Raw genomic sequence first — 14,116 nt, 5'->3', positions numbered from 1 at the left:
CCTTATGAGCTTTCTTCCCTACCCTCAACTTCTCATTAAATACCAGGAGGAAAAATTAAACAAAACAGTAAAACTTAACAGTTCAAGCCTGCTTAAAACCTAATATGATTCAGTAATGTAAGGATTATCTTTGTTTTAATTAAATCTCTTTGGAATAAATGCTCCAGTCTTTTTTATTCTTCTTACTTGCCTTGTCTTTTCTAAGACGCATTGGGGAATGTGGATTTTACTGATGCTATGCATTTAGACTTGATGGGGGAAGCCAAGGAGCCAGCGAAGAGTAAGAAAAGGTGTGGTGGGGGGGAAGGAGATGTCAAAGGACAGAGAAGTGAACAATATGGCTAGGACTTAAATGTTAATTGAAGTAAGGAATAAAAAGCATGCTGGTTATCTTAGAAACACTGATAGAATGGTGGAAATGAAATCCAATTGTAGAGAAAAGGTGAGACTGAGAGTGAAAACTTCCTTTTTGGAGATTTGAATAAAAAAGGGAGAATTGAGTTGGAATTGAGACTAAAAGTAGGGCCATGTGTTTACTAGAGGAAGTATTGATTTTATTTTGTAAAGATCAGGAGATCCTTATTCAATTTCATGGCATAAGGGGAAGGTGCTAAGAATGAGGCTTAGGTTGTAATAGAGGAGAGAGAGGAAGTAAGGCCCCCAATGAACCAGAAGACAAGGAAGTCAAGGCTCCTTGAAAGGAATGGACCTTGATGTAGCCTCTGGAGCTGGAGAGAAGGATGCAACATGTGGGAGGGTAGGGTAAGACGATGGAAGGGCAGGAAGTTGGGAATTTCATTGCTCCTGAGTTTGAGGGTACCCAAGCTGAGTGGATGACTTGGGACCGTGGCTAAAAATTTGGAGGAATCATTTAAAGATACTACCAAGAATCTCATCTTCTATGAGAATGATAATACTTGTTTTCTATTTTTTTGCATCATTTGGATAGCCATAACCAAATAAGATAATATAAATTGAAGTGATTTGTAACTCAGAAGTTTGTTTTATGCATTATAGTGTAGGTTAGTAATGCTATTTTCCAAAGTAAATATCTGTATGCCAATGGAAAAAGAAAGACAAGATACATTATCTAGAATTCTATAAAAATGGGTTGCCTATAAAATTTAATGATAGGTGAAGCTTATCTATCATGAGTTATAATAACTATAGACTTCCAGATTGGGGAATGGCACAGCTCATCAGTCAAGAACAGGAAGAATATCCTGGACAGGGGTTGGTAAGTTTTGAACTGTTCTTATTTTCGCATGAAGCTGTTCCTTCTCTTTGGAGCAATGACCACTACTGTTATGCCCTTTTCTCCATCTCCAAATGCCTTGGTTTAAATGGCTTCGGGACAACTGAGTGCACTGGCTGTTATAGAAACTTTTTCTTTCTATTTTTATCACCTAAATGCACACCTCAGTGTGGTTTGCTCTCCTCTACAATATATGTGATTTCAGTAAGAGTGCTACTTCAGGTGACTGATCTTTGTATTGTAGAAAATGTCATGACTTAAAGTGCTTTTACCTGCTTGCAAGAGAATTATTTCATTCTTTCCAATCAAGTCAACCAAATTGTCAACAACTTTTATTAACTACCCACTTTAGAACAGCTGAGAGCAGAAAACCCTAGGGAGTTACTGAGTTAATAGAAAAGTCATTGCAATTAGAAGATTTACAATAAAGTTAACTGAACATACAAATGTTTGTTAATTTTTGAACTAAGTGAGAAGGAAATAAGAAATAAATCATTGCCATCTGCTCCCGTTTAGTTGGAATAGGAGAAAATAACATTCCAAAGAATTGCTTGATCATAATATTTGAAAAATCATGAGATGACATAGATGATGTTCAGTTTAGCCATTGCACAGACTTAATTAAGGAGCAATAAAAGAGTTCTTTCTTAAAAGTACATTTTATAAAAAGTACATTTTATAAAAAGTCTCAGGCTTATTTTGGAATCTTTGACTGGGGCACCTTTATAAACCCATTGGAATTTAGTAATGGAACTCATTTTAACCACAGTCCTCTTTAGCTAATGACCTTCCCTCTCCAAAAATTTGTGATTGACCTGCTGTGCCCTGCTGGGTCTGTAGGACACTTCAAGGCCTGTGTCAGATACTTGCTGCCTTTGAAACCTTTTCTGTTTCTATTGAAACTGTTCCAAGCTGGTCCAGACAAAATTGGCAAAGCTCTCCAGAGATGTGCAGTTGGATCTCCAACCTGTCTCTCTGTGTCCCATACTTTACCCCTTCTGCAGAGGGCAGTGACAGATCCCTTTCCTGGAGGCCCACACAGTTCATTGCTCTTGCTAGCACCTTGCATACAGCATGTATTTTTCTGAATAATAGTGTCTTCCCATTCAGACAATCAAGTACACTCTATCAAGTTCTTCATAGACCCTCAGGCTATGAAGATTTATATTCCTCAGTCTGCCCCATGCAGTGTCTTTTGGATATGATTCAGGATTGTGACATCTCCTGAATGCCACTGAAGTTCTAAAATGTAACTCTTTGACATCATTACTTATATGAGTGCTAAAGGCCCAGCGCACGAATTTGTGCACAGGTGGGGTCCCTCGGCCTGGCCGGTGATTGGCGCCAATCAGGGCATCTTGCCCAGTCCTGATGGGGCCAATCGGGGCTGGCCATCCTGGGGGAGGGGCCATGGGAGGTTGGGGGGAGGGGCCTGGAAGGTTGGCCCAATGGAGGGTGAAGGGAGGTGGGAGGTTGGCTGGCTAGCTTGCGGAGGGGCCACAGGAGGTTGGCCAGCTGTGGGAGGTTAGCTGTAGGAGCAATTGACCACCAGGGGGCAGCTCCTGCTATGAGCCTCTGCCCCCTGGTGGTCAGTGTGCATCATAGCGACAGGTTGACTGGTCGTTCAGTCACGTTGGCCTTTATATATATAGATTAATTCTGACAGATGTGGGGTTTTTTTTCTTTTTAATTTTTTTGAGTGAAATAGTATCAAGAAGTGTAAAAGGTAACAAAAATGATATTATTCTCTACCACCTAGCTTAAGAAATAGAATCTTTGTTATAAATTTACAAACCTATTGCTTAAATCAATTGTCTCAAAACCCTGATCATACATTTAAAAAATGAATTTACCCATATATAGGTATACTAATTTATAAATTATGTAGATCGCTTCTCGGCCTTTTGGCTAAGATCAAGTGTAGTATCTGTTCTTATCAGTATAAATTATGTAAACATGTTTTATATCAATAAATTGCACACATAAAATCTATAAAATTATTTTAAAGACAATGAAAATAAGCATAAATATTAATTCTAGATATTTTCTTCTTGCATCACAAATATCATCTTGTACACGCCTTGAATTATGGCTGTCACATTTTGGAAACTACCAATTTGTCAGGAGCTTTGCTCTGAAGCTGAATAAAAAAGATAAACATTTTTGCTGCTTTTTGTATTTTTGGTGCTTTCCCAAAGGCATCTAACGCCAAAGTGTGCAGGATGAATGTGGGGAAGTTTTAGGGACTTTAGAAAAATACATAGATGCACACACATATAAATAGGTATATATTTGAGAGCACATTAGCACTTTGAAATGTTTAAATTATTATTCAGCCACAATTAATCATTCACTTAGCTTGTTGGTCAGTGTACTCATTAGTTTTGTGAAATGTGGACTCATCCAGGGAAAGTTTTTTCCCTGTAACCCAGATGGACTATTAGTCCTGGAGGAGGGATTTTTCTCTGCAGTATGGGAGAGGGAGAAACATGAGTCAGAATTTGCACTTAACATCCACTTTTTACTCTACACTTAAGTTTAGAATTGCAGTAATCATGACAGTTGTGTTAGGGTGACCTGCTCTCCCAATATCTTCAGTATAGATTGTAATAGCTAACATGTTATTGATGGGCAGTGTTTGAAATGATTTGTGGGAATGAACTCATTCTATTCCCATAACAATCCTGTGAGATAGGTATTATTATTTTATCCACAATTTACAGATGAAGCAGAGATAATGAGAGGTGTTATGGATTGAATTGTGTCCTCCCAAAAGAAAATGTTGAAAAAATCCTAACCCCTAGGATTTCAGAATGTGACCCTGTTTAGAAATAGGGTCATTGCAGATGTAATGAGTTAAGATGAGATTACACTGAAGTAGGGTGGCCCCTAATTCAATATGACAGTTGTTCTTATAATATAAGTAGAGGAGAAGAGACACAAACAGACACCTGGAGGAGAAGTCCAGGTAATAGCAGAGGCAGAGATTGGAGCAATGCAGCTGCAAGGCAAGGCTCTCCAAGGATGGCTGGCTCCCACCAAAAGCAGGACGAGGCAAGAAAGGGTTCTATTTAGAGTCTCAAGCAGCTTTGGTCCTGCTGACACCTGGATCTAGAACTTCTAGCCTGCAGAATTGTAAGAGAATTAGTCTCTGTTGTTTGGAGTCACCCAGCTTGTGGTACTTTGGTAAGGCAGCCTAGGAATCTAATTAAGTATATGCTGAAGGTGAACTAGGCAGCAAGTCATAGAACCTGGCAGTCTGCCTCTGGTGCCTGCACACGGAGGCCCTGCATTATACCACCTCATGGAGTAGACAGTTGTCTCCATTTTGACACACAATTCTTTAATGCTATGAGGAATAAAGACATATACAGAGTTTGCTCTATGGACAACCACTAGAACTTGAGATGAAGGTTCATATAAATAGATGAAGAATATTATTGATATTTATCTAATGTAGAGATACAATAAGTTCTGGGGAAACATTTCAACATTGGGATGGACACTAAATACCATCTTATTTGGTGCTTTCCCTTTTGGGAACCATATTAAAAGACAAAGTTTAGAGTCTCATACATGCACATACTTACATATGTATATGAACACACACATATATATAACACAAACACATATACATATATCTCCATTGATTAGATTATTCATTGCACATTTACAATGTGGAAGGAGTAAATGGTAAGGGTGGAGCTACATTTTTTAAAATTTTGTGTGTTCATTTATTTTGTTCTTTAAATTCCACATATAAGTTATATCATATGGTATTTGTCTTTCTCTGTCTGACTTATTTCATTTAGTATAATATCTTCTAGGTCCATTCACGCTGTCACAAATGGTAAGATTTCATTCTTCTTACGGTCAAGTAATATTCCTTCTCTTTCCCCAGTACAGCTGAGGAGATTTCATTAGTTCAAGGTCCCCTGCTCTGGTTACCATATTCTGAGATTCTTATATTCCAGTTTGAGTACATTCATTTCCACTGACTAAGAAATATCATTGGTGAATGTTAAGTTTCAAAGGCTTGAATGGCTTTTATCAGTTGATGTATTTGATACTGACACTCCTGAATCAATAACCCAACAGAGGACAAAAGGCCAAGGCAGAAACGAAAGGAAATGAGGGCTCTTTATGTGTATTTTTTAAAATATATTTTTATTGATTTCAGAAAGGAAGGGAGAGGGAGAGAGAGATAGAAACATTGGTCGATACAGAGAGAGAATTATTGATCAGCTGCCTCCTGCAAGCCCCCTAATGAGGATTGAGCCTGCAACCCAGGTATGTGCCCTTGACCTGAATGGAACCAGGGACTCTTTAGTCCTCAAGCTGACGCTCTAACCACTGAGAAAAACCAGCTAGGACTGTATTTTTTTATTGTAGAAAAAAGTGAAGGAATCTCTGAAAGCTTTCTGATGAATAAAATCTTACAACTGGAAGATAGAAAGAGGAAAAGAAAATTGAGCACTTCTGTCATTTAGTCAAGTGGTCTTTCCTCTCTCTCTTTCCATCCTCAGGAACCTGAGAAATGCAGCTTAGGCTCTTAGTATCATGGATTTTCAGATAGGGAAGGGAGTACCAGCTTCCTGGGAAATGTGGATAAAACAGGGTCTGGGAGACAGGTCTAATAAAGAAACATATCCTGCATCCCTCGAGAAATACTGAGAGACGTACATTTTTAATTTACCAGACCCCCGCCCCCCCCCCCAAAAAAAAATGAGGCCAGAAAAGTTCAAAGATTAACTAGCCTGTTGAAGGTGACAAAACCAGCTGTGGAAGAATCTATACTAACAACTAGGTTTTCTGAATCCACTAGCTTGTGTGTGTGCGCGCGCGCGCGCGTGCGTGCGTGCGTGCGTGCGTGTGTGTGTGTGTGTAATTCTTGCAAGAATTTGATATATAGTTATATGGTTAACTTTATAAAATGTGCTACCTAAGAGTCATCCAAAATATTATGTATTGTTTGCTATAATTTATATTTTATTCCCCATTCTAAGGTCACCAGAATTTTAATTTTAAATCCATTAATTTTAGCAGTACTGATTCATGCCAAACCCACTTTAAAAATAAACATATCACGATAATCTACAATATTGTAATGGGTGCTTTTAAAAACAAACAAGATTTTAACTGCTCATGATTGTTTTCAGTAGCAAACAATATTTGGCAACAATTGATGTCCACTGCCATTACCTTGTACTAATATGTTGAATGCCTATTTGAAGAAACCATTTTGCTTTGTCATGAGACAAAGAAACTAATTGAAGCTATCTTATGGAATTTTCGAGATGAAAGGCATCTTGGAGTTAGTTAGTCCAACTCTTACTTTTGCAGATGAGCACATTGAGGTTTGGATTCCTGAACTCTTTTATCTGACGGCTGTGGCATTCTTTCATTTTAAATAGTAAAGTGGGATAATTTCACTGTTACAGTTCTTTCACCAGCTATGATGAATAATCCAATTCTATGCTTGTGAGTCCTGAAAGGAAACCTCCAAAGCTAAAGCAGTGTTGTCAAGCCACCAGACCATACCTTTTACTGGCATCACCTTTCCGAGAACAAAAGCGCCCTCTCAAGTCTATTGTATTGCAACTAAACAGATAATGCTGGGTGTAATGGTGAAAACATAGCTGTTCAGTTTACAAACCATGTTACTTTGAGCAAGTAAATTATACTTTAGTCCTCGTATTTGTAAAACTTGGAAATGAAATCTATCTCACTGGCTCCTTATGGAAATTAAATAGACTAGCTAGCCTGTATAAAAGACCATCAGTACCTGAGAGCCTGTTATTACTGGCTTCCTGTTTTTCTTTTCCATTTTCCTGACCAAGGCCACATGACTGATTAGTGTCCAGACAGGAGGAGAGAACAGACCTTTTAATTTCTTAGGGCAAATGTTCCCTCTACACAGAACTCTTCTATTGTTCATATTGTAACTTTCTCAGGATTGAGAAGCAGATATATTTAAGTCCTTTTTTGTTAGCCTGAGAAGCAAACGGGACTGATGCCCCATCTTGAAAATGGTCAAGTTTCTATAGCAAACCATAATAATTGTAATATTACTTAAGGGATCCTTTCACAATCTTTTCTTAGAATTCTAGATGTGGCATAGTTAGTTTTTTGTTTGTTTGTTTGTTTGTTTGTCTTTGTACCTATAAAAGACTGGGAATCTATAGTAGCTCAGAAAGAATAGGAGAAAAATTGAGTGTGTCTGTTATTAAATGAGCATGTTTGAATCTACTGGGAAATAGGACACAATGCAGGTCTTGGGAATATACATATTTGACCAAAGCAAATAGATTTGCAGGGCCAACTGGGTGCTCAAATTTCAGGGGTATCATGAGGCTCCATCAGTGGTATACCTTGCTAATTTGACACCCAGAATCATTTTTGGAACACCCACCCTCTTCCATATAAAATTGTTGTCAGTGGTAATGAATAATAATTAATAACCAGGACTTTTGCTGTTTTATTGAGATATGATTGACATACAGCACTGTGTATGTTTAAAATATACAGGATAATGACCTGACATACCTATATTATGTAATAATTTCCACAATAAGTTTAGTTAATATCCATTATTTCATATAGATACAAAGAAAAAGTTGTTTTCCTTGTGATGAGAACTCTTAGAATTTACTCTTGCAAGCATTCAAATATACCAGATAGCAGTGTTAGCTACAGATCATGTTGTTCATCATATCCTCAGCACTTACTTATGACTGGCAGTTGGTACCTTTGACCACCTTCACCCATTTCACACACTCCTCACTTTTTGCCTCTGATAACAAATCTGAGTTTTTTCTGTGAGTTTACTTTCAGTTGTTGTTTGTTTGTCTATTTTTTAGATTCTACACATAAATGAGACTACACAGTACCTGTCTTTCTCTGACTTACCTCGTTTAGCAGAATGTTCTCAAGGACTATTCAGGTTGTCCCAAGTAGCAGGATTTCCTTCTTTTTAGTGGCTGAATAACAAATATTATCTTCTTTATTCATTCACCCTATTTCTATACCTAATCTACCTATCTATTATCTATCTATCTATCTATCTATCTATCTATCTATCTATCTATCTGATTTACCTAAATACCTACCTATCTACTTTTTACCTTTTAAGACTTCAAGAGGACTGAAGCCAAGGACATATAGCTAATCCAATAAACATATTCATTTTGGCAGTTTATTTCCATCCAAAATATCAGTAAACTTGAAAAAGAGAGATAAGGGCTGTCTCTTTCTATTTTTTCTTCTTCCATATATTTGCCAAAGAAAAGTATAATTATTTTTCATTGGTATTTAGTAATGGCTGATTGGTTTTTAAAAGTTCTTTCAATACTGGTAAAGTCCTTATTTCCATGTTGAAACAGCTTTTCATTTAAAAATAAATAGTGTCAACTCCCCTCTATTGTGCACTAATGGATTTTAATGAGTTCATCACCACTGCCTTTGCATTACTCAGGTGAAAAGGATTATGAAGAATGGTGATGCTGCTGCTGTTGCATTGTTTAATTTAAAATTACAAATTTTTATACTGTTTGTTGGAATGCCTTTATCAGTGGAGATCAAGGCCCCAGCTTACTGGAAGCACTGGAGAAAGCCAACCACACCCCTCTGCCTCCTTACTGAAAATGAGACTAAACTATTGGGTTTTACTCTCCACTCTGGTTTGTCTTCCCTAAACCACTGAAAGCCCTGGAAACTAAGCCTTTTACATCTCCATCTTCATTATTTTGGCTGGGAGTTGTTTTGGCATTTCTCTGACATTCTTGTTTTGTGTGCTTGTTTTCTTTGGATTCCTTAGGGAATTTATTTGAAGGGCAACAGATTTATTGTCAAGCATGTTGGACTGTTTATTTTAAGACCGCATTTTGTAGTTGTGGAAATTGACTTATCTGGAGAAGAACCAGAACTGGAATGGTCTTGACCAGTCATTTTCAACTGGTTTGCCACAGAAATGTTTAAAACATGCAATACTTGACTATTGAGTCAGGAACACTGACCTCTTTTCTTTTGGATTGTGAAATAAAATTTAAAAATGACAACAGTGAACACAACAATAGCCTTCCAGTGTGAATGAATCAAAATTATACCCTTTTTTTAATCTGATAAGCAAAAAATATATTTTCAATGTGCCAAAGAATTTTAGTAATTGGTTTATGTGTGCCATGGGATGAAAAACGTTGAAAATTGCTGGTCTAGACAGCCAGGAATGGTGAATGCTGTGCTGGTTAGGATTTCATGTAGCTCTAGGCAGGGGCCATCCTTTTATATATATACTAGAGGCCTGGGGCGTGAAAACTCATGCACTGGGGGTGTCCCTCACCCTGGCCTGCTCCCAATTAAGCTTGTGATACTTTGTATGGAAGCCCCAGAAAGCTAATACACAATGGATAATTTTTTGAAAAATGTGATATTTTTAAAAACCATGTTATTGATACTTTAATGGAGATTACCACAATAATATCATAACCTTATTCCCCAAGGTTTTCCAAAGCTCTTCCTAACTGTGAATAAAGAGTAAAAATCATCTGAAGATAATTTTCTTTCTAAAAAATTATATATTTATCTCCAAATAAACTGTCCCATCCGATATAAATAAGAATTGAGTATTCTTTTATTCCAGATTTAGCAAATCATTACTGTTCCTTGTTCTTCTAAATCATTTCTATTAACATTGTTGATATGAAGACTGTATATGGAGATGAAGATAAGAAATAGCTGATATTCAACTTAGAAAAGTTAAAATATTATGTGGTTCAACCTAATACACTAATATTAAGAGTCCTTACAGTTACCAACACACTTGATTTATCAAAAAGGCTTAGCTCCTTCAAGAATGTGGCTTAATATATTATAAATAGACTGAATGGTTGGCAGGAGAGATCACTTATGTTTGTGAATGATACCAAGTTGGCGGAGATTAACATTATCATGTAGGGCCAGACAGGAATGCAAAATGAAACAATCAATTTGAAAGAGTAATGTGCACTGGATGAAGTGAATTACAATTATGGTGCATGCAATATTTGAAAAATGCAACAGGAATAGAAACGTTTACATGGACTGGGTCACACACAGAGGACTTTTAAAGTCACAGCCAATCACAGATGCAGGCTCTGCTGAACTTGCCCAAATGGGACCTCTGAGCCTTTCATTCTGACTGACCATCTGGACCTCATCATGTGGATTTTGGCTGCCACATTGAATAACTGTTCGCACCAGATCAATGATTCCATTCCGTTGTGGTCTATGAATTTCAGGCATTAAGACATCCTATATAATAAAACCCTAATATGCAAATCGACGGAACGGCAGAATGAACGGTCGCTATGTCGCACACTGACCACCAGGGGGTAGACGCTCAACACAGGAACTGCCCCCTGGTGGTCAGTGTGCTCCCACAGGGGGAGCACTGCTCAGCCAGAAGCCAGGCTCATGGCTGGCAAGTGCAGTGGCAGTGGTGGGAGCCTCTCCAGCCTCTGCAGCAGCGCTAAGGACCCCTCAGGGGTGGACTGCGAGAGGGTGCAGGCCAGGCTGAGGGACCACCCCCCCCCCCCCATGCACAAATGTCGTGCACCAGGCCTCTAGTAATATTATAATATAAGCGAGTCAGAGAAAGATAAATATCACATGATCTCACTCACTTGTGGAATATAATGAACAACATAAACAAATGAACAAAAACAGATCCAGAAACAGAGAAGCATCAATCAGACAGTCAAACCTCAGAGGGAAAGGAGGAGAGGGTGGGGGTAAGGGGAAGAGATCAACCAAAAGACTTGTACATGTGCATATAAGCCTAACCAATGGACACAGACACCAGAAGAGTGAGGGCATGAGTGGGGAGGGGGGCGGGGGGGGGGGCAATGGGGGGATAAGGACACATATGTAATACCTTAATCAATAAAAAAATAAAATAAAATAAAGAAGAATACTATCCCTGCAACCCATTCAAACTCTCCTCACCTTTCAAGGCTTATTTAAAGGTCAAGGAAGTCCAGAAAGTCTCTTCCTTTTTATTTCTATAGGTCATAAACTGTATTGCTCAAACTTAACAGAAAGTCTGACATCAATTCTCTTCATATGTCAGTCTCAACTTCGAATTTGTAAATTCTTAGAGCCAAGGTCCAAGGGTTATACATATTTTGCACTTCAATCTAACTTATATGTAGCCAATGAAAACATTACTAGGCTTCATTAAGCAGATTTAATAAAGTTAATGATCCCAGCAATAAAAACAGCAAACTGTAGATTTGAGAGCACGAAAGGTTGAGAAACTTGTGTGGCAATAGATGAATGTGGGTCTTATTCTTTTGATTCTTGAACCAAATTTCCTCATTGAGAAACAAGCTATATACTTAGCTTTCATGTCAATCTTACCCAAGGTGATATTTATATATCTATACAATTTTATTACATGTTAGATTCAAATAAATAAAAGGCCAAAGTTTGGTTGAGTGGAGATTCATGTAAGATTCCTTACTCAGAATTTGTAGTTTTATGTGCTATAAAGTGTACTTACATGAAAATAATTTTTACTGGGCTTTTGTCTCTGTAATGTGGAGGTACTGAGGTTTTCTTCTATGTTAAATTTTTTTATGTTTATTACACTTCAGATTTATTATCTATCCTAATGTCTCTATAAATTAACGTTTTAGCATGATTTCTCAAAGTTGGTTATTTAAATAAATTTTACATACTCCATTATACTGTATATAATAATATCATTACCCTTTAGTCAATGTAATATATATGTTTGAATTTATTATTGCTCAATCTTGAACCAACATTACCCTTAACTCTTTTAGTTATAATAATGTGTGTTTTTTGTTTTTTGGAAAACAATTTGAGTCTAACTGGATGTCGTTAAATCCTCAGGCCATGGTAAATGTGACTGTGGAAAGTGCAAATGTGACAAAGGATGGTCTGGGGATGCTTGCCAGTACCCAACTAATTGTGACCTGACAAAGAAAAAAAGTAACCAAATGTGCAAGAATTCTCAAGATATCATCTGCTCTAATGCAGGTAAGAATTTGATTCTATGAAGATTCTTAAGTGAAATAATCAAATTTGGGTTTTTAATGGAAGTACTTATGCATTTTGGAGTGTTGAACCTCTGAATGAAACTGCTTCTGAGTATATTTTTTAGAAATGAAATTCAGATAAATCAATAGAAAAAAATGTCACCTTGCTGAGACTGGCAAGTTTGATATTCTCCAGCTGTTCCAAATGCCTCCTTCAAGTAGGAAATTCACTGGAAACAACACCCCGATGACATTTGATGTACATTGTCGGCCCTGATTTTGAATGCTGAAATAAATCTTTGAAAAATTATTTATATAAACTGACTTAATTATTTTCTGTTACAGATCCAGATTTGTCAGCCATCAAATAAAACCAAACCTTTTTAATTAAATAGAAGTTTCTGATGCACTATGTGAAACTCATTAAAGAATACAGTGACAGCAAGCTTTTTTGTTTGATCAAAATATTTTTACCTCTCACAGAAATCATTTAAAATATATTTTTAGAAATTTAAAGAAAAGCTGTTAAAATTAATTACCAAAACGCTATTTAAAAAAATAAAACAACTACAGTTTCATACAGTTTCAATTCCAATGGTTTTCAGCCAGTATTGCTAGAATTAAATTCTCTTAACATTTGGTCACATGGAGCCTCAAAGTCAGATTTTCACAACCTGACTGGACTTGAGAATGTTGGTGTCCTAAACTATAGGCTGTGATTCAGTTGTCTCAGGGTATGGTCTCTGGACTATAGTGGATTTTTAAAGCTCTTGAGTAATTTGTATGTAGATCCAGCTGTCTGAGCCTTTGCTCTTCCTGTTATTAGCAAGGATTTGACGACAGGCATGACTATCTTCCCTCCGGAAGCTCACTTTGTTGGTAGAGTCCTGCAATCGTAGATAAGACCTTTCCAGTTTTTGATTTGCAACGAATTGCTCTTGTGCAGCCCAAGTGCAGTGAGGCTTTCTGCTCTTGCTCCTGGGAATCAGAGCCACGTCCAATGCAAGATGTGAATGGACCAATCAGGGGCCATGACTAATGGTCTCAGCAGCCAGGCCACTTTCTGTGTTGACTGATATTCTTGCTTCTTTCAGTCTTTTCTTTTCTCTCAATCAGATTTCTCTACTTCCAGTTCATAACACCCACCCCTCCAAATGTGTGTGCACCCACACGCTCGCCCCTCACACCCCCACACAGCTTCTTTTGTTGTGAAAACTTTATGCTTTCCAAACTTTCTTAAGTCATAATACTTGAATTTTGTTTGTTTCTTTGTTCTTTATTTTTTGGATTTATTTATTTTGTTTGCAAGTTAAATTCAAGGTATTGGGTTTTGGGTTTTTGGTTTTTTTTTCTTCTTTTTAATAATATACTCAACAGGTAGATTTTAGCTTAGGAATCCAAAGATGTTTCAACATAAGAAATCTAAACATGTGATGCACTACATTTAGATATCTTTAAGGAGAAATTTTACAGAATTCTTTTAATAGATAAAAACATTTAGTAAGGTACAAAACACATTTCTCAGATATCTATATCCCTATATTTTTTAACATTAATACAAAGCTTTGATGCAATCTGCCATTCATATTCCAGTTTTTTCAATTGACCCAACAATGTTTATTCTTTATAGCCTATAGTCAGTCTTATTTTGACCAGCCTAGTTCAGGACCACTCCCCTCAAATTGCATTCGTGTATGAGTTCTTTCTACTAATCTTTCTTTCCACTTCATATTACAATGTGGTGTTCTGGAAGTAGCTTGGAGCAGAAGAGGAAAGAGGTAAATGGAGTGGGGCATAAGACTGAAGAGCAGGCTGAGATGGA

General features: G+C 37.2%; 1 protein-coding gene across 1 annotated transcript in view; it reads left to right on the top strand.

Moving 5' to 3' along the window:
* ITGBL1 (integrin subunit beta like 1) overlaps window positions 1–14,116 on the top strand; it is a gene marked incomplete at its 5' end in the record, with an annotated part of 198,056 nt that overhangs the window by 74,357 nt on the left and 109,583 nt on the right. The window contains one exon of the mRNA XM_081084144.1: window positions 12,149–12,295. Within this exon, the coding sequence (XP_080940270.1) occupies window positions 12,149–12,295 (147 nt within the window). The remainder of the gene's footprint in view (window positions 1–12,148; window positions 12,296–14,116) is intronic.

This window comes from Myotis nattereri, assembly GCF_964212035.1.
Source record: "Myotis nattereri genome assembly, chromosome: 2".
Lineage (NCBI taxonomy): Eukaryota > Metazoa > Chordata > Mammalia > Chiroptera > Vespertilionidae > Myotis > Myotis nattereri.
This window is presented reverse-complemented; position numbering and strand designations above follow the sequence as displayed.